General features: G+C 39.1%; 1 protein-coding gene across 12 annotated transcripts in view; it reads left to right on the top strand.

Moving 5' to 3' along the window:
* USP34 (ubiquitin specific peptidase 34) overlaps positions 1-25,266 on the top strand; it is a 144,096-nt gene that overhangs the window by 113,442 nt on the left and 5,388 nt on the right. For 10 of the 12 annotated variants that reach the window (XM_087777342.1, XM_087777346.1, XM_087777343.1 and 7 more), the window contains 23 exons: positions 503-583; positions 1,830-1,915; positions 3,128-3,296; positions 3,381-3,455; positions 4,015-4,166; positions 4,585-4,633; positions 4,740-4,844; positions 4,968-5,012; positions 6,457-6,561; positions 9,049-9,196; positions 10,213-10,847; positions 12,342-12,499; positions 13,753-13,831; positions 17,257-17,383; positions 17,715-17,822; positions 18,921-19,025; positions 19,150-19,274; positions 20,320-20,472; positions 21,441-21,564; positions 23,200-23,279; positions 24,039-24,179; positions 24,312-24,458; positions 24,956-25,115. In XM_087777342.1, coding sequence (XP_087633468.1) covers positions 503-583; positions 1,830-1,915; positions 3,128-3,296; positions 3,381-3,455; positions 4,015-4,166; positions 4,585-4,633; positions 4,740-4,844; positions 4,968-5,012; positions 6,457-6,561; positions 9,049-9,196; positions 10,213-10,847; positions 12,342-12,499; positions 13,753-13,831; positions 17,257-17,383; positions 17,715-17,822; positions 18,921-19,025; positions 19,150-19,274; positions 20,320-20,472; positions 21,441-21,564; positions 23,200-23,279; positions 24,039-24,179; positions 24,312-24,458; positions 24,956-25,115 — 3,157 coding nt within the window. The remainder of the gene's footprint in view (positions 1-502; positions 584-1,829; positions 1,916-3,127; positions 3,297-3,380; positions 3,456-4,014; positions 4,167-4,584; positions 4,634-4,739; positions 4,845-4,967; positions 5,013-6,456; positions 6,562-9,048; positions 9,197-10,212; positions 10,848-12,341; positions 12,500-13,752; positions 13,832-17,256; positions 17,384-17,714; positions 17,823-18,920; positions 19,026-19,149; positions 19,275-20,319; positions 20,473-21,440; positions 21,565-23,199; positions 23,280-24,038; positions 24,180-24,311; positions 24,459-24,955; positions 25,116-25,266) is intronic. The other 2 variants (XM_087777348.1, XM_087777347.1) reach the window with 1 other exon arrangement.

The following is a 25,266-nucleotide window of genomic DNA, read 5'->3' as shown; positions in this document are numbered from 1 at the left end:
TACTCAGCTGTATTACTTGCTGAGTCTAACTTTGAATGAATCATTCTCTTGTTGCTTTTATACATTTTCTGCCTCTGGAGGTAGAAAGGCTTTTCCACATGTTAGAATGCAAAAGGGATCTAATTCAGGAACTACATTCTTGTTTAAGCCTATCCCTGTTCTACAAGATTATTCAGCTTATGCTTCGTTGTAAGCATCGTTTTTTTACTCTGTTGACATCACTTTTCAGGATCACCGTGTCCTTCCAGATAATTGAATAATGGCATGCAGAACACAGGGATAAGAAGATACTGGATATAAATTTATATTGATGTTTACTGCTGTTGATCTTTATTCCTTTCTTCTCATGCACAGAAGACATTTACATTTCCCCTGGATTAATACTTGCTTATTCCTTAATGATAGTAACGTCAGTTTCTCTTCAGACTTTAATATCATGCAAAAAGAAGATTGGACTAGAACAAGTTTGGAACAAAACTAACAAAGTATGTATCTTCTGCAGTGGTTTTTGGATCGTATGGCTGATGATGATTGGTGGCCAATGCAGATTCTAATAAAGTGTCCCAATCAGATTGTGAGACAGGTAAGAAAAAATGTTCCTTTTTAAGTCAGGCGACTACTTGACCCATGAATAGAAATGGACAATTACTATGACACATACAATGATTCTGAAAGTTTCTATTAATACCTGTAATTATCTTATTCTTTTCCATTCTTGCGTATGATTTAGAGAAAATATTTGGCCATGGGACCGTTATTGTTGTTTGAAACAAAATCAATATTACTATAGTGCCATGGTTGTACAGTTAGGATCACAAAATGTCCCAACAGATACAAATTAAGGTTTCTACAACTCCCACATGATCTCTGTAAATTTGAACACTTAACATTAAAAATGTTTTTCTTCTGAATTGGTTCAACAATAATGCGTCTAGACACACATTCAGAAAATAAAAAATAATAAATTGGGTACGTTCAGTACTCCTAACAGAAAGCTTCACTTCTAAACTAATGCCTTTGGGTTTTGTAGATAGATTTAATTTTATAACATTATGCCACAAAGTTTTGTTAATACCCTTTTCTGGAAATGTTTAAGATTGAAAAAACCCTACATTAGTAGCATTTGGATATTCACAGATACAAATACTATTAACAATTTCACTTATAAGTATACTTTCTTTGCAAGTCATTTAGGTAAAAACTTTAGGAATTACTTTATCTCACCTGCACCCTTCTTTAAAGGTTTAACTTTTCTGATTATTAAAGTAACATTTCCATATAGAACCATACATAATTTCTGTATGCAACCCATTGTTACAGGAATATATTTCATAGGAGAACTCTGCGGAGGATCTTGGGCAAAGCTCTAATCCTTGTTGAATGTTTAATAAACTTAAAATTACTGGAAGGAATTTCCTTAAAATTTTCACATAAATTCTTAAAGCCAGAGGCAAAATAAAAAAAAAAAAAATCTTGCCAAAAATATCTAAACATTTCAGAACATAGAGATAGAAGAAAAAAATAATATTTATGAGCAGCAGTCTTTGGTCATGTATCAGTAGTGTACAGTGCACACCAATATTAAAAACTGGTTTTAGGGTTTCTCCATCAGATCTTTTTATGAAAACCAGGTTTGACTATTCTGTTAAAATACGATCTGTCAGTAAGCTAATAAACAGAGTGTGGGCGTCTCAATCTCAGCTTTAACTTTGAATCACATAGAGCTGGAAGTGGTACTTGCAGACAGAATATCCTTTGCTTAGAAAATATGTATTGACATACATGTAAAAGAATGAACATGTGGAGTTCATTTACTTATGCATTTGCAGATGTTCCAGCGTTTGTGTATTCATGTGATACAGAGGCTGAGGCCAGTGCATGCACATCTTTATCTCCAGCCAGGAATGGAAGACTGGTAAAATAATAACACCTGAAAACTTCTATTTATTACATGCGTTACAGCAACCGCTTTTGTTTAATGAATTATTCAAAATGGTCTTGTAAACCTCAAATAGTACTGGTTTAGTTGTTCTTTTATTATTCTACCCAAAATGCTCTGATTTATTTAAAAGTATTATTGCGGTTGGAAAAGCCAGTGTCTGAAGATACATTGTTTGAAACATTTGTTCCCTTAGACTAGGTTTTCAGTATGGTCTTTCTTTTCACTGCCAGTAATATGCTACAAGTGTAAATCTCACTACTTACACATGAGAATCTGATTGTAAATTGGATCCGGAGGCATACAGGTGCAATTTTAATTTGTACATCCAGTAAAAGAGGTTGGAGATGAGGATCTAGTCCTGTGTCATATAGCTAAATCACAGTTTTTGTCAAAACGGAGGAAAAAACCTATTGGATTCTATTTTGTTCTGCTAATTATCAAGAAAACTGTGACTTTGTCTCCAATTATGAAATATTTGTTCTTTTTGATACATAATGAGAAGAAGAAAGTGGGATTTTTTTCATCCCTTGGGTTAAGCTTGTGATCCTGATAATAACTTCTTTCCAGAGCAGAAGTGGCAGAGTTTGTAATAACTATACTGCCATAACAAAATTCAGGACACGAAGATACAGTTTTCATGGCAAAAAATAGAATTTAATTTTTACAGTAAGGCTTCCAGAGAAAGACTCTGTTGCTTGTTTTGTTCAGGGATAAGATCCAACTTTCAGTAGATGAATAAGGCTGAAAGTGCATGTTTTCTGCCTTGTCAGGATCCTGTAGATGTGTTTAGGAGACTGCCTTTCCTTAGTTCCACAGTATAATTAGCTATAACAGCATTCTTTCCTGAAACTCGGGAAATTTGACATGCAAATCAAGAAGATGATTTGAAGTAGGAGATCCCCTAATACCGTTTTTCTAAGAATTCTTTTCCTGACTAGAATCTTGATTCAGAATACTGATTTTATTAACCTTCCAACATTTTGAGTGACGGATGCTACCTTACTTTAAGCCACGTTGTAATCTGGGCTATCCTTGGCATAAGACAAAGTGTTAGAGGTGTGGGTATGATAGTAGGACAGAGTAGAAAACTGAGTTCTTCTCAACTTTTTTTTTTTTTTGAATGGTTCAGGATGATTTTATGCTCCACGTATGGTGTGAAATACCTAAATTGGATTTTGTTTTCAGTTCGGATGACATGGATGGTCCTGTAGAAGACATTGGCAGTCGCTCTTGTGTAACACGCTTTGTGAAGACGCTCTTGTCGATTATGGAGCATGGTGTTAAGCCTCACAGTAAACATCTCACGGAATACTTTGCCTTTCTATACGAATTTGCCAAAATGGGAGAAGAGGAAGTAAGTATAGCCGTGTAGTTTTGGGAATTAGGTATGTACGTGCATGTATGTATTTTCAAGTAATTCAATACCTACATATTTCAGAGCCAGTTCTTGCTTTCACTGCAAGCCATATCTACAATGGTGCATTTCTACATGGGAACTAAAGGACCTGAAAATGTAAGTTTGATATCTTGTATAAAGAGAACTAGTCTTTCATGTTTTACATATGGGATCATTAGTGTTGTGTCTCTTGAACCATCTTTCAGCTGTTAAATTAAGATTGCTTCATTCATACAATTTTTTTCAACGTTTAAGTGAATATAATATTTAAAAAATATGCTGAATTGGCTATGCTATAAACCAGAGCTTTCTGTTTAGTATAGAAATAGATACTAAGCAGAAGCAATTAAAGTTACCTTGATTAATGGTAACAATTGATTGCTTACTCCTATTGTACAACTTACGCTTTTAAATGTACTTGCTTTTTTTGTTAAATAGACCACCATATCAGGCTATGTAGTGACTTCAACCAACCTAGCTTTTGCATTTGTAAATACAATTTAGCTTATGCAAAATGAATGCTTCAACATGAAAAGCAGGTGATTAAATAGTTACCTGGTTTGATTCATGCAAGTTTATTAAGTTGTTTTGAATAAAAGACAGGACAGAATATATGCAAAACCATGTACAGGCTCTTCAAAATGTTCACATTGAAGTTATATTTTTTTTCCTTCAGCCGCAGGTTGAAGTACTTTCTGAGGAAGAAGGGGAGGAAGAGGAGGAAGAGGAAGATATACTTTCCTTAGCAGAAGAAAAATACAGGCCTGCTGCACTTGAAAAGATGATTGCCCTGATTGCTCTTCTAGTTGAACAGTCTCGCTCAGAAAGGCAAGAGCTTCTGAAAAACCAAAGTAAATTCTAATCTAAGCTAGTTCAGAAAAGAATTAGAGATTTTACGGGTTTGGGGGGTTTTTTGGTGGGCTTTTTTAACAGCATAAAGGAGCTTGTATATGGGCCCATTATATTTTTAACCATTTAAAAGACAGATGTTTTGCCATTGTTGACCAAATAAAAGACTCAAGCTAAATCCTTGAACGCATTCAGTTGCCCGCATTTGGATTTCTTTTTTTTATTTGGTCTAAGTACAAAATATTTATTATTTTTGTTCAGTTTTATGTCAGTACCTTTATGTTTCTCTTGTACATTGTGATACTGAAGAATATAAACGAACACTCAGTCCTGTATTTCTCCTTAACCTTACTTAATAATCTCTGAAGTAAAACGATAACATTTTTTTGTATTTTAGGCATTTGACTTTGTCACAGAACGACATGGCAGCATTAACAGGAGGAAAGGTGATTCATTTAAATATGCCTGTATAAGCCCCCCCCCCAAATGCACGTATGTATGTGTACATATGGAATTGTAGACAGTGTACTAATATCTTATTCTTTGTTGCAGGGTTTTCCTTTTTTGTTTCAACATATCCGTGATGGTATCAACATCAGGCAAACTTGCAATCTCATTTTCAGTTTGTGTCGGTACAATAATCGACTCGCAGAACATGTAAGTATCAGGAACTATAGCTGTTTGTTGAAAATCTTATCTAATAAGTGTAATGGGGTGATTTTTATTATTTTAACTGAATAAGCACAAGTCTAAGTGAGTTTTGTTTGTTTTGTTTTTAAGATTGTGTCCATGCTTTTCACATCTATAGCAAAGTTGACTCCTGAGGTATGTAAACGTACTACCTGTATGTTAAATAATTTGTATTAATATTTTTCTGTTTTTAAATTACTTAAATAATCCTTTGCTAATCAAAAATCTTGCATGGAAGATGATCCGTGGAAGTTTTTGTGAAATTAAATGAAGTCTAACTGCACTGTATATTAAGTTTTCGAAAGCAGAAATCTGGTATGCAGTTTAAGATGGAAGTTTTATTCAAAGCCAAATAACATATTTCTAGATTCTCCACCTATATGAATTAAAAAAAAAATAAATTGGTAACAATAAAACGTGTATGCTAGAATGAGTGGAGATATGTAATTATCGTCTGGTTATTCAAGTTTTGGGGCACTATTTTGCAGTTCCGTGCATGCAAACACATTTCTCGGTCAGAATAAATTCCTGCCCTGGTAATAACAAAAATACTGAGAGTTCCAAATGGATTCCACATGAAAAATATATACAGAGTGGAGAAGTGTATGCTCACACAAGGACGTTCTTGTACGCTGCTGTCAGAAAAGAAAAAATAATCAGGAAAAATTGAGGGCATGTCTAGCAGAGGAGGCACGATCATGGTTGGAAAAGAAGCACATACTAAATCATTCTCATGGCAGCTTTGCTTTGTGTGATAGAATGGGCACTATCAGATGACAGTCTACTTCCCTCCTATCATGCTAACATTTGCTCCATTTTTATGCTTTTTTTGCTTTGCACATATACACGTGCACCAGAGAGATTTTTGGTGAGGTGCAAAATATATAATAATAGTAGTAAGCACTTTATTGAAGCATTGGTAAAAGCTGGGTGAGTCTTAGCAAACTTTAAAAAAAAAATAAAAATTCCTATTAGATCCAACATGTTAGAGTAGAAATGGTGGTGGTTTCAGAGGGAAACAGTATGCCAATAATAATGATGAGTGTAAACCCTCAAAATGTGATGCTTTTGGATAAACTTTCAGGAGCCATGTTACAAGTTATGCAAATACATAAAAATAATAGCTTCTCTGAGACAGTGAAATCTTCTATGTACGTGACGCAGGATAAATTGCTGAATTCTTCAAGGCTGCACAGCTCGATTCCCCCGCTGCCCCTTTGTTCAGAAGAATGTCTGACTGTGTCAGACAATGTGTACTGTTCTTTCCTTGTAACTGTATACTTCTACTAGACTGATACTATCTAGTATGATCATGTTGCCTTGCGCTGGCTAAAAAAGTGCCTTAATTCTGCTGTATCCATATGTGGATACAGTAAAATTAAGGGGTGTGTATATATATATGTGGATTATTTACAGATTAAATAATAAGGGATTAAAAGTCATATAAATGTTCATGTCAGAAGTTCATAGAAATAGGGTTTTATGCAAATGTTTGGGGTTTTTTTTAAAGTCTCTGAAAAAAATTAGTTGATGAAATGAAATAGATCAAAATGGATATTTTTATTTTTATGCATTACAGGCAGCCAATCCTTTTTTCAAATTGCTGACCATGCTAATGGAATTTGCTGGTGGACCTCCAGGAATGCCACCCTTTGCTTCTTACATTCTGCAGAGGATATGGGAGGTACAACATGTAAAAGAATACAGAAGCTAAATTGTCTTTCTCTTGTCCATTCTTTTATGTCTATGAATGGGTTTTACATTTAATTGTCATCCTTGCTGCGTCAATTCATGATTTTTTTTTAATGACCATTTGTCTTCCAAATAAACAGCAACAGCTAATAGACATTTAAAAGTTCTGCTCTAACTTCTAACGTTATTTTAACAGCATTCTGGTCAACGGGTATTTCAGTTAAACTTTACATTTTAGTTTAATGAGAAGTTAATTGATTCATAATAAGGGCCTAGAATGCTGCTTCTAGGCAAATGGCACTTATTTTTCTCAGTTATCCTTTTGCAAGGACTGTAAAACGTTTCAAGGCCCATCATTTGTTAGGGGCTTTTTGTCCATTATGTATTGGTTTTTGAATATTCGTTTGACATTTTTTTGTTCTCTGTAAAATACTCATCGACATTTTTAACCCATAAAATAGTGCTAAATTGAATCTAGCGGATAATTGCTGTGGTGCAGGACCATTCTTGCTTGCATTTCTAAAGCAAGAAAGAGACTTTTTAACCAAGTTGGCACAGGGATCAATTCCTTGATCTGAGCAATAGAATAGGAATTAAAGCTTTCACTTCAGCTAACTGCTCCTTGAGTTCTCAGTGCAATTTACTGTCTTTATGACTAAGAACAGCGTGTCCAGCCTGAAGACTGCTGAGGACAAGCTGTTGAACATTCATTCCCTTTAATACTTTTTAAAAAGTGGGGCTGGGGATTGTGAAAGATGATTACTGTGCAGAATTGAGACCTCTGCTGAAACACAAACCTGTCTTACCCACTGAAGCGCTGTGGGATAGCATGTGGATTGCTCTTCACAAGTATTTTACTCCTGGTTAGGAGCAGTTATAGGATAAGAACCACTAGGTTATCTGGGAAAGCGTATACCAAGTGTTTGTTAGGTGTCTGATCTGAATATGAATTAGCTGTAACTGCTGCACCTCAGGTAAAGAGGGTTCAAACAGCGGATCTGAAGGTGAAGAATTACACCTAGCTGCTTTCTGTATGCGGGGAAGCGGTAGGTTATGGATTTCTCTCAGCAATAAGGAAACCTTTCCAAGAGAGTTTTTGATAACACACAAGTTGTGGCCTGAAGTACGTGGGCTTTATGCTTCAGTCAGTAGCCACAGAGTTTATGTATGTAGGTTGTTAAGCAATCCTCTTTTTTATTTCCCTCCTCATTCTCAGTACACAGACCGAACATACAGAGGAAGCAAGTCGATGACGGGTTTCTGTCAGAAGGCCAAGGTTTTGGCAGCAGATGTCATCAGTTGAAGTCTCTGGTGTTGCCAGCATTATTATTCTTACCTTGTTGACACAGGTCTAGAGGTAGAAATTGTGTCGGCAGGGATGAGAGGCCCAGTGGTTAATACACAGACAGACAGTTTTAGGGTGTAGAACCTACTTTTGTCAGCCACTCCCGTTTCTGAAAGTCGTTAAAAAGTGATTGAGCGATGAAGACAGTGAACAATGATAGTCTCTTTCTCGGAGATACCCTCCAGCTCTTACGAAGGAAACTTGACGGATCGATTTGTCATTTCTGAAAAAGGGAGGAGATTGTTCTTAATGTGTTTCTCTTTAAATAGAGATTAAAATTTTAGAAGCAGAGTTTTGGTCATGTCAGCTGCTCATATTCTTCAGGTGGATTAGAGTAGTTGGGAACAGCTTCAGCAATTCAGTTACTGCCTGTGGTTCCTCAGACAGAGTTGCTTTTTCCTTGTCTGGGCACCTGGACCTCAAAGTAGAAAAAAACCAGTTTTTAAAAACTAGCAAATTGAGCAAACTACATTTATTGGCCTAATAATATGTCAACGAATTTTTAACTACACAGCACCGGCAAGGCACAGGAAGCTACGTTTTCTTCTTGTTACCTGTAAGGCTTTGATAACTGTACAACAGCACTCCACAGGCTTTTCATTCCTTTTGAAAAGCACTAGATGAATTTATTGCTTGAAATTACATATTCATAAAAAACATAATAGCTACCCTCAGCATGAAGCTATATGAACATATTTGCATACCATTTATGTTCTTTTGATATAACTTGTATAAAAATACTGATTCAGTGTTAAGGTTTTGTGTTAGCTATTTAAAAAAAAAAAGATTTATTTGTTTATAAAGACAAGGTTGTTCCATTTTCTAGGTCCTTAACATTTAAACTCTTAAGTATCTCAGAATACGCAGAAAGGATACGTAGAGTAGCTTCCTGGACTTAGACTGAACTTTCAAAAGCTCTGAACAAGATTCAGAAGCACAAACCAGTGACATTTTAATAAGGGTTTTTGTTGTCTGCCAGAGCACCTCAGTCTTGTAGGTGCTTTGATAGCCCTATGTGATTTTGAAAAAATATTTTGACAGTCTTAATTGTTATTTTTAGGGTTTTTTTTAATACAATCGGTACATAGTATCAAGGTTAAGGTATTCTTTTTGATTTTTCCACTCTTCTTTCAGGTCATTGAATACAACCCATCTCAGTGCCTGGATTGGCTGGCTGTGCAAACACCTCGAAACAAACTAGCTCACAGCTGGGTGCTGCAAAATATGGAAAACTGGGTTGAACGTTTCCTTCTGGCACACAACTACCCTAGAGTGAGAACTTGTAAGTTAATTTAAATTGAAGAAAATCATTCTTCTGTTGTAGCAAGTTACTCTGTGTGCGGTGTTCCTGTCACAAATGAAATAACATGCTTTTGTACTTGTCTTTTCTTCCTTTTCCAATTGTTTTAGGATTGCTGTATTTTAAAATATTACTATGACTCTGGTGCCTCATCAAGACATGCTACCTGGTTTTGATGAAAACCATGCTTTGATTTTGTAGCTTGAATGATACATTAGTAGGTTCTTTATCCTATGTGGTTAATCTACAAGATCCAGGAAAACCCAAAGAAAAGAAAAAAATAATCCAAAAGGTTCGCAATAGTTTCCATCACATAGTTGTACTGTAGGTGGGAGCAGTACATGTTCTTCTTTCACCCATCACAGAGTAATCTTTAGTTGAGTCCTTTGAACTTGTGGATCAAGGAGAAGCAGCCTGTGCTTCTCCCCAGCTCCAGGGTGTCTTGGCTCTGTAGTTTGTTCTGCTAGGAATCACACTACCAGGCCCTTGCCAAGATCACGCTTTCAGCCTTTCCTGTGTCTAAATTTCCATATGAAGGAGATCCCACAGTAGCAGGCCACACTGAACTTTAATACATTTTCTGTGGTTGAGGGAGATGTGGAAACTGGAGGTACAGCTTTGCAACAGACTCCGGTTGTAAACGTCTCTAAAGAGGTAATGACGTCTTGATCAAGCAGTATGCAATTTAGTCATAGAAAACATCTGGTTTTGTATTTCCGACATGGAGATGCATTGCGTTACAATAGTTAGAACCAAGCAGCAGACGGGAATACAGGGTGAAGAGGCCCGAGAGCAAATCTCAACACCACTTATAACACGCTAGTCTTAGCCGCTCTGATTTTTTTTTAATCTCTAGTGTGAATACAGCAATACCAGATTCTGTAAAATGCTTTGAAAGCTGTAAATGGACCACACAATGCAATTTACCTTCTGATTAAATGACTGTTAAGTGTGCGTGTCATTTTTCAAAGGTGTAACAGATTTGTTTTTATTTGAAGCCGCAGCCTATCTCTTGGTGTCGCTTATTCCAAGCAATTCCTTCCGTCAGATGTTCCGATCAACTCGCTCTTTGCACATCCCTACGCGTGATCTGCCTCTCAGTCCGGATACTACAGTAGTTCTTCATCAAGTCTACAATGTGCTTCTTGGCCTTCTTTCAAGAGCTAAGCTGTATGTCGATGCTGCTGTTCATGGCACTACAAAACTTGTGCCCTACTTCAGTTTCATGACATACTGTTTGATCTCAAAAACTGAGAAACTCATGTTTTCTACTTACTTCATGGACTTATGGAACCTTTTCCAGCCTAAACTTTCTGAGCCGGCTATAGCCACCAACCACAACAAACAGGCTTTGCTGTCTTTTTGGTATAACGTGTGTGTCGACTGTCCAGAGAACGTACGCCTTATTGTACAGAATCCCGTGGTGACGAAGAACATTGCCTTCAATTACATCCTCGCAGACCATGACGATCAGGATGTGGTGCTCTTTAACCGCGGGATGCTGCCTGCCTACTATGGCATCCTGCGCCTCTGCTGTGAGCAGTCCCCTGCGTTCACCAGGCAGTTGGCTTCTCACCAGAATATCCAGTGGGCCTTCAAGAATCTCACGCCACATGCCAGTCAGTACCCAGGAGTAAGTAGACTGATAGCAAAAAACACCATTTCCTTGTTAGTATTTCCTCTTACTGAACGTCTCTTTTAATGAAAGAGATGGAAAGACTTACTTAATGTATCCAGTGGTGAAAGTATTATATTTTTATTTCCTGGTATAAGTAATTAATAATCTGTTTAGATCCGATTACTGTACTTTGGGGCGGGATTGTTTTGGCGTTTTGGATTTTCTTCCTTGCTGTGTAGCAGTTGAAGAGCAGATGTTTTTTTCTGGAAGCAGACACTGGTGTTCGCACTGGTGTTCAACATTCTGCATGCCAGCCCAGTCGTTAACAAACAGGGAATAGCCTTTAATGGTGGTCTCAAGCAAGCGTGTTGCATTCTCACACACCAAATCGGAGGAATTCCCAGCGAGTTTCTTCTTTGCTTTCAGTTTCTGGAATAGGGCCAAGATTTAGCCTATTGCATTCAAACAGAGGATGGCCTGGCGTTCACCTTGGGAACACTTGTGCACCTTCTGCAGAGCATTGGTACGCTGGGAGGTTGCGCTGTCTCTGCAACATGATGACACTTGCAGTAAAGAGTAGATACTAGTTAAAATAGTCCATGTGTAATGGTGAAAAACAGGCTTACACAGTTTTTTAAGAGGCAAAACATGCATTTTTGTATGATTATTCAGTGACTGTTGCTTTGGGGGTCTTTTATAGGTGTACGAGGACAGAAAGAATACCAAGATTTTCTTCGCTATGTAGAGGAGGAGGATGCATGGAATCTTCTATGTTGAACTTCTGTCTAGTTTCTAGTTCAGCTCATAGAGTAACTTTATCCTCTGACCCTCCCGGGAGTAGTCCTGCTGCTTTCATTGTTTGCATCTCCCCTCCGAAGTCTCAGTTTGTCTTGCTAGGGACTTCAGTCGCTCCGCTGTCTTCAGTGTTTGCCATGCATATGGGACTTGGGCGAATTTCAGCACAAGCAGCTTTCTGAATTCTGTTACTTAGAATATAAATATTATCATCAGAGAATGCGCATGCCCACGCTGCAGAAGGTGACCCTACATTCCTCAAGGAAAGCCAGGAAGTTTGGTCACATGGATCAGGATTTCCAGAGTCTTCTCTCTCTCTTTCTGTAGCAATGATCTGTGCTGTTAGGAGACATCAAAACATCTATTTAAGGTTCATAAGGGTTATCTCAAATATCTGGGTCCCAACCCACGCAGTAAATAGTAAAGGCCAAAAGCAGACTGCATCGAAAATACATAAGAAATAGCCACAACCTCTATGTCAAAATTCTACTTCTTAAGAACCGCTTAGTTTTAGTTATTTAAGGTTAAAATGTTGTCCGCTGATTTTTATAACTTTGTTATAATGCCTAAAGCTGTATTCCCATCTAAATCTGCTTACACATACTTGTTCTGCATATTACTTAGTAGCAGTAATACGGTATAAGTAGTATCAATAAGAAGATATAAATTATAACATACTAAGAGAGATTAACCTAATATTTTTGTGTGTTTTAGGCAGTAGAAGAGCTGTTTAACCTCATGCAACTGTTTGTAGCTCAGAGACCAGACATGAGAGAGGAAGAGATAGAAGATATAAAGCAATTTAAGAAAACAACCATCAGCTGTTACCTGCGCTGCCTGGACGGACGGTCTTGTTGGACTACTTTAATAAGGTACGTTAGTCGTGACGTTGCAGTGTAATAATCTAATCCTGTCTGAATAAGAACTCTATTTTACCAAATGTGAAGTACAATAAGAATTAGTGTTGTTATTTTGATATTCTTTTTGAAAAAGTTTTGTGGATACTTTTATTCAGAAGTAAACAAACAGAAAGTTACAATTACCACTTTTTTTTTCCAAAATCCATTTTTAGTGAATGTAATTTATTTTAGAATGTTTCCTCATCTAAAAATTCAGAAACTAAGCAAATATTTTACGATAAACAGGTGTAAACCAAGATGCATATCGTCAGGGTTCAAAAAGAAACACGACAAAACTGAATTAGTAGAGCCCTTGAAAAAAACCTAAAAGCAAATCAATCAATGTTCTAATTCAGCATTTAAGCTGAAATTCCATTCGCAGCCTACCATGGTTAGTCTGGATTGGCAAAGCAGTAATTTCAGCTGCTGTTGCTAACATTTGTTATTCTTGGGCAGAAATGGTTTTTTAGAAATATTGCCTGTGGGACAGCGTTTTATTGTATCGTATCTTCAAATAGTTTTTCATTTCTAGTCTGTCGTAGTACTGCAACTGAAAGTGTTGCTTGGGTATTTTCAGTGTAACTGCAAAAGGCCTGTGTATGGAGGTCAGGTATGGGGGCTTTAAATGCCAACGGTGGGGCACTGAAACCCCCTTGTGAAAGGGGAAGGCGGCCTGTGTCACCTGGAGGGATTACGTACGGTCATCTGTCACAGAGCGCAGCCAGGCTTTCCCAAACGCTCTGGAAGAATTGTTATGTTGAGAGGAACCATTCGTTAGCATAATCCTTTCTTTTCTGTTCCGCTGTAAGCATAAAATATTCTGATAGAAATGTTTTTATACACTTAAAAGTCCAAACGTATGCTTAACTGAACCTATTTAAATGTATCATTTGACAAGCATAAACTTCTGTCTTTTGAAGTACGTTATTTCCCTCAGTTTTTAGCATTTTTGCAGGCATTATTTGGGAAATATTTCTGTGAAGGTTGTGTATAAATTACTTTTGATACCATAAAGTTGACATAAAGGAAGTTGGCATCAGAGGCATTTTTAAACGACAAAGTAGGGAAAAATGAAGAGAATAATTATGTTCTCTGAGGGTTTCTTTGTTCTTCTGTAATTATTTTCCAAAATACAGCACAAGCATAACAATTTTAAGCATTTGTATGAATTATGAAAAGGTGATATGTATTTTTCAGTGTTTTCAATGTTTGGATTTTTTTCCTAGTGCCTTCAGAATATTATTAGAATCTGATGAAGACAGACTTCTTGTTGTGTTTAATAGAGGATTGATTCTGATGACTGAGGTAAATGCTTTGTTATTTAATTATAATAAACTCCTCGCTTTCTTATCAAGTCATCGCTTCCTTCCTTTACAATGTGTTTGCTTTAAGTTGTTTTAATATGGTATCATTTAAAATAAAGATAAGAAATACGTTGATTGAATACGGGCATACATGTAAAACCTTAAAATCTGAAGGATCGTAGGAAAGACAAAAAAAGATTGACCAGACCTTTTGCCTGTCGAAACGCTAATGTAGGAGGTTAAGTGAGTAAATTGGAGGCAATAAAAATCTTAATACAGGATAAAGGTAACAGGTTAGTTGATAACAGTGATTTGGTAGGATAGCTATAAAAGGATGTAGCTTAAATAGGAAAGATGATCAAGAAATAAAAGGGTGACGTGTCATCTCGTATATCAAGGATAGATACGCTTGCTCCGAGGTTGATAATGGAGAGTAAATTAGGTCTGCTGAAAAAGTTGCAACTAGCAAGACACGACATGAGTAGCAAGAAGTCAGTCTTGGCTTTCTTCACATAGATACTTCCCCTGTCGTCTGTAATAAGATTTCTTTAGTAGTAAAAAGATCAGGCAAATGTCTGCCTGGTTCTTAGACAGAGAGTAAGCCACCAGCAGGTTATGTTGAGAGGAGCGAGTTTATGCTTCTTGGGGGTCATTCTCTTTATTACAGATCAGCTGTGAGTAAATGGCTGAGCACAGTCACACAACTTTTACTAGTTAAGAAGTGTGAAGGCAGCAGGTTAAAATACAGAAATAAAGGCTGCTCAGATGCAGTCGTGATTAATATTTCTGAACACTTCTTGAGGCACTTCCGAGGCAATGCTCCCTGTCTTTCTTACCTATTGTGCTTTTGTTACCACGGAGTCGTCTAGGAGCACATAAACTGGATTTCTTTCCGATGAAACTAAACCTAAAGATGCGTTTTGGAGCACATATAGTGTATTCCAGTTGTAAATGGATATTCGGTCCATGAGACCAGACCAGAGTTAGCTCAAAATAGAGAGAAAAAAAAGAATAAACGACGCAGCCCTGAAATGGGTGCGGTTTGGATGTCAGGCCCTGCCCACCAACAGTTTCACTCTACAGATCCTCTCGTACTGTCCTGCAGTAATGTGGGAAAAGCCATTGCTGAAAAAGCTCTGCGCTGTTAGTGGCTACTTTTGAAGATGAGTGAGGTACCAGAAGACTGAAAAAAAGGGCACATACAGTGTCTATCTTTTTTTTTATTTTTTTTCTTTTGTTCTTCTTAAGGTTGGTATAAGATCTTGGATTCTATTCAGCACTTCCATTCTTGAGCTGATGGCCGAGAATGTGTTTATTAAATATACTGGCAACGCAAAATGGGGAAGGACACTAGATCCTTTTGAGAACCAGAATAAACATCAAGATTGTCTAGATGTGTTGGAGAAAGTGTAAAAACAAGATGCAGTTCATTCTCGGCATATGGTGTATTCAGGGAGGGAAAATAAACTGGTAAAAAAACATGGTGCAAGACAAGTGGATGGGAGGTCGCTGTAGCTGGACGGTAAATGGGATACTGGAACAGAGCGCTTCAGAAGGTGTCAGCCAGCACAACTGGAGGTCGTCAGGAGGACTTTGAGCAAACATCTGTCAAGGATAGAAAGATATTTAGTCTGCCTTAAGGCACGGGGATGGATTGGATGATGCTTCGAGGTTGATTCCAACCCCATTTTTATATGGTTTATAGAAAAAATTCTCTTTTTAAAATGTCATTAGTTTGTATCTTCTGGGACAAAGTGGGATAGAAAAAGCTGAAATTACAAAATCGGTTAGAAAAATAAAAATTAAGATCCTGCAGTACTGTCTGAAAATTGAGTTTTCATCAGCTTGTTATAGATGTAAGCCTTTTGATTAACTGTAGTTAGTTAGCTAGCTTCCATTCAGTAAACTTGGGCTAAAAAGTTAGGAACTGAGCTATAGCTTTATTCCTACATGAAACTCGTAAGTAGGCTTAAGATACATACGTACATATGTATAAAAAGAACTTGTTTAACAGCTTTAGTTCACCCTGACCCATACTAACAATGGATAATTAAGTTTATAAAGAATGTGTAATACAAGACGCAACTTATCCTATGTAAAACGTTGCTAGAAATTAGATAAAATTAATGTTCAGCTTTTAACTGAGTTGCTTTACAGCTTGAAATCACCAGGCCTTGCATTTTCACTCGTTCACTGGAAGTGTTTTGCCTGGTGAAAAATACTGCATCAAGGAGTTGTCACATCCAGAAAAGTTTTCCACTTAGCAGGGTTGGCCATGTATCTTTTGTCTTCACTAGAACAGAAAAATGGCATAGCGAGATTTTGCATTGTAGGGAAGGAGATTACTGGTTCTCTATCTTCCAAATATCCCAGCAGATTAAATATCTTTTCTTACATCTTGTGCTAGAATTTTTGCAGTTCAGAAATGGGTTGCTTTTCCTTCCCAGTATTCCTATAAATCACAAATGCCTAGAAGGTATTTTAGTTATAAAAGGAGAAGTAATTCATCTGCTGTACAATCATATAGCATATGTCCTTAAGCAGCATTTTGAAAAATGGCTAGTATCCATATTAATCTTATGGGTTTTCCCCAAATTCACATACCCGTGTCTGTCTTTATGCATCTCTAATAGCACTTTGTATGTTGGCACAGAAAGACTGGGATTACAGATATATAAAAATACTGTGTCTCAAATTATGCTTTGCTTACTGGGGTTTCGATAAATGTTATGTGTGAAAACTTTGTAAGTATATTGAGCCGCTAATAGAAAGCTTTTACCTCGAGAGCAAATGAAGGCTGTTTTTAAATGTCTCTCTCTATACGCTGTATTGGATGTGCTCACAAAAATGCTCATTTCTGAGCTGAGGTGGGTGGTAGCTACTGAGAGAGGGGTTATTGTTATAACAAATTTTACAAATGCGGTTTCCCTCTGGCATGCACATGAGAAGAGCTGAATATGACTTTAGTTGTTGGGTTAGCGGAGAAGAACAAAAATCAGCCTTTTGGCCAAAGGCAAGTTGCAGTGTAACCCCCCCTACAAGACCACCTGTCGTTCACCGGTACCAGAACTAGCTGTCCAGGTCAACAGTTGCAGTTGGTTGTTACAGAAGATACCTCATTGTTCACTTGTTCGCTCTCTTTCCTTCTCTCTTTGTGTCCCTTTCCCCTGCCCCCCTCTTTTTTTTGTTTTTTTTTTTTTTTTTTAAACTTTTAGTAAATATACCGGTTTTGTATACAGTTTCATTCTCTTTTAAAATGTTGTTGTCTTGGGGGAGTTTTGTGATGGCCTCTAGCACAGTATATTTTGATACATCTTGCCTGAGCATAACATTACACGTAAAAAGTGGTATCTGTAGGGTAGAAATAGAAATGATAACAAGTGTGTTCATTGGGCAACATAAAGTTTTGGCCTTTTTTCTTTCCAGTCCTTTAACACGTTGCACATGATGTACCACGAGGCCACAGCTTGCCACGTGACTGGAGACCTGGTAGAACTTCTGTCTATTTTCCTTTCGGTTCTTAAGTCAACGCGTCCGTATCTGCAAAGAAAAGGTTTGATTATAACTCTTCAAAGGATTCTGCCCGTTGTCTGTTAATTAATTTTCATGACCCAAAACCTAGCGTTTTATCATGCTTATTATCCGTGTTTAAAAGATACGATTATTAACAGTTATTAAATTGTTACTTATTAAATCATTTATTGCCATGAACCTAGATGAAGTAAATTCAATAGCGGTAGGCCAGAGAGATTTAACAGATTTCTAGATTGATGGAAATCGTGCTAGAGGAAAAAAGAGATTCTCCAGCAGTAGAATTCTGTGCTTTATTTAATGAGCTTTTGAGAGGTTAACTAAAGAGATTTCTGTGGGTTTTGCATTTGCAGATGTGAAGCAAGCTCTCATCCAGTGGCAGGAGCGAATTGAATTTGCCCATAAGCTCTTAACTCTGCTAAATTCCTACAGTCCTCCAGAACTCAGAAACGCTTGTATCGGTAAGTCGTCGTAACGGTGTAACGGCAGGCAGGAGGGACCTGTTCTGCGCAGCTACCTGCTTCGCAATTTAAATTCCCTTTTTGCAAATGCTTACCAGATACGCCGTAGGTTGGGATTGTTTATATTACTGTTGTCAATACATCAGTATTGCATCAGTATAATCAGTACATCAGTTCCTATTCCAAATAATTATGTTTTCGTCAGGTTAAAATCAATATTCCTACTTCCCGAGGCATGCAGACTCTGCGCACAAAAAGTCGGCCTTCGTTTTGAGAGACCAATTTGCTACTTGATAAGGGGCGTGATTAAGGAATAACTCCTGAATTCAGGTGTCAGCGAGTTTAGAATCAAATCCCAAATCTTACATGAAAATTCAAATGTTAACTAACGCTCCACTCGGAAGGATGCAAGGTGACCACGTTAGTCCGAATAACAGCTTTTAGTGTTTGTTTTTATGATCTGTTCCTGGAAGGCAGAATACTAAATGTAAAGCTTAAATAGCCTGCAGAATTGGATGGATTTGCTTTTCAAAAGCATAGGCGTAGCCATTAGAGATAAGTGTCTCTCTTGCATTAGAAGACCTATTTCGAAAATTTTTTCTAGTTTACTTTTTTTTCATATTACTTAATGGGTATAATCTGCATTTTTACGCATGCTGAAGAAGGCCTAAAACTGTGTCCAGCTTACCTTTTTTTGTGTGATCTGTATGCGTTTTCCCCTTATTTTGAGTGCCGTTCTCATTGTCCTCCTGACTGCTGCTGGTTGACATTTTCCAGGCGTCAAACCTGCTATGTTTAAGAAGGCGGCAAGAGGGTAATTTTATTGAGCTTCTACTTTCTACGAGCTGGCCCCCCTCTCACTGGTGGTTGATCTACCACCGAGCAGGTTTCCTCCCAGGGGCAGAGGTGAAGGGAATCTTGACTGACGCAGGGGTGTTCCCGTTACGTGCTATTCACAGTAGAGCCTACCCCACGGTGCGCGCTAAGCGTGGCAAAAGCGGTATGAAAGAGAGGATGAAAATGCATGAGCCTGAAGTGAAACTGTTTGCTGTTGAGAAATAACAATGTGTAATAGCAAAACCAACTTTCTGTTTGTAGATGTCCTCAAGGAGCTTGTACTTTTAAGTCCTCATGATTTCCTACATACTCTGGTTCCATTTCTACAGCACAATCATTGTACATACCACCACAGTAATATCCCAAGTAGGTATTTCAGTGATTTTATTTTGAAGTTCTCTTACACTGTTATTACTCTGTCGTGTTCCTTGCTGATGTCAAATATTGACCTTTTTAATATATCCCTATTTTATCCTAACTTATACTACAGTGTCTCTTGGACCTTATTTTCCATGTCGTGAAAATTTGAAATTAATAGGGGGGAAAAGCAATATTCGTCCTCCGCGTCCTGAACTTAACATGTGCCTCTTGCCTACAATGGTGGAAGCCAGCAAGGTATGTAAATGCCTGGTCTTATCAAAAGCTATTTCTCCGTTGATTTCCCTTTGCATAAAAGTATTACAAGAATCCGGTAGCATAATGCATCTACGTTTTCTTCGTAAACAAAGCATAATTCTTCTTCAAGATGTGTTGTCCTCATATACTCCATTCTAGATGTGCACTCCAGAAGCACCATTTCCCTGCCCTTGGTGGTACACAGCTTCATATGCCAGGCATGATAAGAGTTTGAACCTTGTGTTCGGAAAAAAACCCAAACCATAGCGCACATTTTGATAATCTTCCAATCGGTTTGCGGCATTTATAAAGAAAATTCAGGAACCGCCCAGGGACCGTCCAGATGGGTCTCCAAGTATGTTAAGATTTATTACCAGACAGCTAAGTAGATCCTGCAGGTTTCGTGAGAGTCCGTTCCACCGGGACTGAGGCACAATCTCCTCTTTGTTTGGGTAAAATACCAGTACCTGAAGTATCACACAGGGCTTTAAGTCTTTTCCTTTCCATTTTCCCTTCTGTGGGCTTCCTGCTGGGATGCCGACTTCGGTGGGGCTACTTCGTAGTCACTTGCCACGTCCCGTTATTGCAGTTGCAGCAACGGTGGGATTCAGCTCACATAACTTTGCCTATCTAAAAGGTCAGCGTCCGGCTCTCTCTATGGCTAATGGCGATAACTCGTTACCCTCGGAAGGAGAGAAGTTGCCCTCCTTCCTGTCCTAGACACCTGAGTGCGGGCGAGGTGGCTCTTCCTCCGGAGGAGCCTGTCTCGCTCTCCGTTGGCTGCAGGGACTACCGAAATGACTACATTTTAGATAGCTAAAGTCAGGTAAGGTGAATCCCACCCCAAAAGGAATATGTATGGACAATCATTTGAAGAAGGAAAACTGGTTACTTGCTGTCCAGTAACTGTGGTTCTTCAAGATGCTTTGTCCACACAGATTCTGTGGTGGTCCTCCCGGGCTAACTCCGAGCCCTGTCGTAGGGGATTCTTATCGGTGAAGGAATTGAGTGGTGGTTGAAGCCGCCATACCCCTTATGCCCTCAGGTACAGTGGTCGCAAGGACACACTGGGTGCAGGCACAGCCCCAGTGGACACTGCTATTCAGAAAGAATCCAATCTCCTGCACATGGGGCCTATGTGCACGTAGATGGGAATCTGTGTGGGCAACACATTTCGAAGAAGCACGGTTACTGTAGGGTAAGTAACCCCTCTTTTTTAAAGCTTTCAGAATGATGCTTTGTATATTTGTGCACCAGCAAATTTACTGTATAACCAAAAGTTATTAAAAAAATGTTTAGAGCCAGAAATTACCCGTAGTGGTTTTTTCCATCATGTATCCAGAGGTAATGGATGTGACACTAAATAATGTAAATATTGGAACTTAAAAAGCCATCACATTATATGACACGGTATTTTACACTTTATAATGAATTCGTATACATTAGGAGCCGGGAGATATTTTTAAGCCTCTAAAACCACATCCACAATTACGTTCCCCTGTGGTTTTGCACGCTTATTTTTCATTCGTTTGTTTTGTCTAAGACTGCATTTGTTTGCTTGAAGTTTTTGAGATTTCCTTTTGGCTATCTGGCCTACAGAAGCTGATGCCATTTTAAGCATATACATCCAAAAGATATTAAAATATTGGCACACAGAACCCTTGGTGTGTATTTATCATTTGGTTTGAGACAGTCCTGAAAATACTGCTTTGAAAGCTTGCGAAGCTCAGTCTTGAAAAAAAGTCTGACTTCTGCAGACAGGAACGGACAAATTCCGATTTAAAAAGCGGTAGTGTATGTGTTATATTCAGGTTTCTGTATAGGATTTAAAATTCCTGCGTTCTTTTCTTGTCATCTTCAAGATGTGGTATTCGCACAGCTTTGCATCTTCTCAGTCTGTGGATTCAGAATCCTACAAGAACAGTTTGTACTGCCGGGGGAATGGCGGTTGCCATCCATCCCTCCTCACCCCTGCGCTTGCCAAGGGCTCGGTGAGGAGACGCAGCTGGCCTGGGTTAGACCTGGAAATTCCCAGCGTGTTTTCCTGTCGTATTTGATGAAACACTTCAGGGCAAGGAGTGCAGTACCGTTAAGCTAGGTGCTTAGGAAATCTGGTTGCTGTCCAGTTGCTTATGTAGTTTAAATGAAGCTCTCTTAAATCTTCAGGGCAAAGATGATGTTTACGATCGTATGCTGCTAGACTACTTCTTTTCTTATCATCAGTTCATCCATCTACTATGTCGAGTTGCAATCAACTGTGAAAAGTTTACTGAAACTTTAGTTAAAATGAGTAAGTATGAAGGTTAAACAGCCTAAGGATTTTTTTTTTTTTTCCTGTGATAACTCTGAGTGCTTCTCCACTAAGTTTTATATTCAAAATTTTTAAGAAAAAGCAGAGCTTGTGAAACTTGCTGCATTAATCACTCTGGACATTATTTTTATCCACAAAACTGTATGATGTGTGTAACGTAGTTCAGTCCTACCTACGTGACTGTCACGCTTCGGGCCTGTCCAGAAAGGAGCTGAGGCAGCTGGTGAGAACTCGGTCTCCTTGCACATTTAGAGTGTCCTACAGGACTCACTGGAGCTTTTTTTTTGTTTGGTGTGGCAGTTTAAATGGTTTTGGATCAGACCCTGAACCCTCAGCATCCCTGCCAACGGCCTGAACCGGCAATCGGCCCAGGAGCATGGTTCTGTTGTTGCCGACCCGGGTTTATTTTACGCCATAGCTTTGGGAACCATCACAACATTTCACGAAGTTTATAACCATTCAGTCGCGTAGTTTGTACCCGATACTTGTTTCAGCTCTGCCAGTAGGTACCACCCAGGATTTGGGTTTCTTCCTCTCACAGTGCGAATCTATTTTTTTGGTGTGTGAACAAGGCGCTCGTGGCTTTATCTGTCTGACTGCTCCGGCCGTTCAGCTGGCTCTCTGCAGGAGAGCGTCCCGCCTTGAATTGCCCCATGAAGTCCACGTGCTGCTCCAAAGGCACATCGTGGTTTGGTTTATTTTTAATAAAATAAAAATAAAAATACCAGTGCGGTAGGTTGCAGATGCACAAACCCCAGTGTCGCACAGATTGTTACTATGTGGACACACAGACGGGGAGCCGTCGCGCTTCGTTTGTCTGAAAATGAGACGTCCAGCCAGATTTTCCTCTGTAGTCAGTGGAGAGACGTAGATTCCTTCAGGAGAAATTTATCTTCTGATTCTTAAATCTCTTAAGCAGAATGAGCCACCTTCTGAAAATACCCGCTTGTTCTCTCTGCCTGTGGAAGCTGGCTAGCGAGCTCCGATTAAATCCCACTTCTAGAGAAATAAAACTATACAAAATTAACCTCGCCCAAAGAGCGATGATAGCAGAATGTTCTTTTGATCCCCGCAGTCACCCATTTGCTCGTTGTTTGCCGCGCTCTTCTGATTGCAACTCTGGCATTGTTAGCATTTACTGCGGGTTGTGTTAGTTAAAGTGCGCCGGGAACGTGTATCGTCTGCGATTGTTCAGCGCCTCCCTTAACTCTTCCGTGGTCTGGGCAACAATGGTGCTAGGGTTAATAATGAAGATTGCCCTTTCCAAATTCTATCCAGTTTTTAAAAAAAGAGAGTTGAACCCTCGAAGTGCTGTAGCTGACCAGTTGAAAATGTAAGACCGTAATAAAATAACCTGATTACAAGCCCAGAACTAAAGCCAGCTCTTTAGTTGGTTTTTGGTTTTTTTTTACATTTCACAGAAATACCGAAGGGATACGTGTATTTACTGAATGTACTGTACAAACTTGGCAGACGATAGGTCTTTCTGATTATAAAAAACGCTTAGAATGTGGTCTTATAAAATGGTACGGCGCCTTGGTACTACTTTTATCAGGAAGTGAGTATCTCCAGCAAAATTCCCACACAATAACTTATGTTCTCATGAAATTCCAGGTGTCCTAGTTGCATATGAAGGTTTGCCGCTTCATCTTGCGCTATTCCCCAAACTTTGGACTGAGCTTTGTCAGACTCAGGTAAGAGCCAGCGAGTTGGAGAACAAACGGAATGGAAATAGAGGCAAAACACGACGAATGTGAAACGGAGGTTAACCCGTAAATTGTAACTAGTGGGTATTGTTTAATCATTCAAAACGCTAGTATTTTGAATAGGAAATACCTCTGCTTATGTTGCCCGTCGTCTGATAGAACCTGATAAATCCAGTGTAAAAATCTGGCAAATTGTATTTGCTCCCAGTACGCCCTAGGTCCTGCAAAAACGTAGGCCGCAGCTTCGCGCAGCGCATAGCGTTGGCAGGATGGCCGTCCGTGCGGTGTACAAAAACCGCTTCATCCTGCCGCTCTGAATTTCCAGCTTTTTGTGTAGCGTAAATGCTGGTGTGACGAAATGAAAGCTGGGAGATCCCTAAGTCGGGGTATCGTCGTGCGCCCGCTGCAGGGAGGGGCCGTTGCACCTCTGCAGGGGGACGCTGTAGTCGGCTCACGGGTTAGGAGACACCAGCCCTTCGGATACCTACTGATCGCGATAAACTGGCGTTCCTGCGGAATAAACTTCATAAAAGGAGAATGTGAAATAATTGACAATAATTCATTTGTACAATTGACTGGTACCCGGTAGACCTGAAATATTTTTATCCGTAAGAACGCTCCAGTATGACTTGGGAACGTCAGTGGGCCTGGCTGGATGCCCCCAGCTGCGACAAGCGTGGGCAAGAGCGCGACGGCAGCGCCGTACTTCCAGCGCTGACTTTGCGGTGTTCTCTCTCTCTTCACCAGTCTGCGATGTCGAAGAACTGCGTAAAGCTCCTCTGTGAAGATCCAGTTTTTGCAGAATATATTAAGTGTATTCTGATGGATGAAAGGACCTTTCTCAACAACAACATCGTCTACACCTTTCTGACCCATTTCCTTCTAAAGGTACGTGGTCCTTCAGTGATAATTTCTGTTTTGAGAAATGCAGTCATATATGCTGTTTCAGTTTGGGATACTGTTTTCCCAATTCCATTTTTCTGTGGTTTTAAAAAAAAAAAAAAAATGTTCTTTTCACAGGTCCAAGGGCAGGTGTTTTCTGAAGCAAACTGTGCCAACTTAATCAATACTCTAATTACAAATCTAATAAATCAATATCAAAGCCTAGAATCTGACTTCAGCAACCAGAGAGTTGAAATTTCCAAAGCGAGCTCTACGTTAAATGGGGTGAGTCTTTTCTAAGCCGTTCAAATATCGGCATCGTTTAGGAGGCAGCTTATTTTCCATGGAAACTCTTCCGCGCCACGTGCCGGGTTCTGATCAAAGAGGCGGGCGTGGTTAGCGCTGCTTTGTGCGTAAGCTGGGCTCTCGGCGAGAGCTACCTTCGCTGGCTGGCTGGAGATGTAACCCCTGCCAACAGGACAGTCGTAAATTTAGGGAGCGGCACTCTGAGCTGTCCGGAATTCTCCGTTCCATCTCAAAGATTCCGTCTTGCAGTGAGCAGCACGGTACTCTCGTCCGCTTAGGACAGACCTGCGTTAAGGTCAGCGTGTTAGTAGCGAGTGGGAAATTTCAGTGGTGTAAGTATATTTAGGATTTGCTCTTTCGGATGTTCAGAAAGCGTTGAAGCCTCTGCTTCCTGCGCGGATCCGCCTGTAGGGTTGGTTATTCAGAGAAGAGCGTGAAACGAGGCTAGTTAAGTTTGCTTACTTCTGTTTTTGTAGGACCTCCGAGCGCTTGCCTTGCTGCTTTCGGTGCACACTCCCAAACAGCTCAATTCAGCCCTGATTCCAACTTTACAAGAGCTTTTAAACAAATGTAGAGCTTGTCAACAACAGAGGAACTCGCTACAAGAGCAAGAAGCCAAAGAAAGAAAAACTAAAGGTTTGCCTTCTCTAAGAGTTGTCACTCTAACAGTTCTACGGTTTTACAAACTTAATGCGTTTTCTTACCGCTGAAGGTGGGCCATTTCTTGGCTCCGATCCCCAACGCTACACCAGAAATAATATTGGATTAGGGAGCTAAAATTCTAGGC

Source organism: Nipponia nippon, unplaced genomic scaffold, assembly GCF_047370975.1.
Source record: "Nipponia nippon isolate SJK-2023a ecotype South Korea unplaced genomic scaffold, ASM4737097v1 scaffold_4, whole genome shotgun sequence".
Classification (NCBI taxonomy): domain Eukaryota; kingdom Metazoa; phylum Chordata; class Aves; order Pelecaniformes; family Threskiornithidae; genus Nipponia; species Nipponia nippon.
This window is presented reverse-complemented; position numbering and strand designations above follow the sequence as displayed.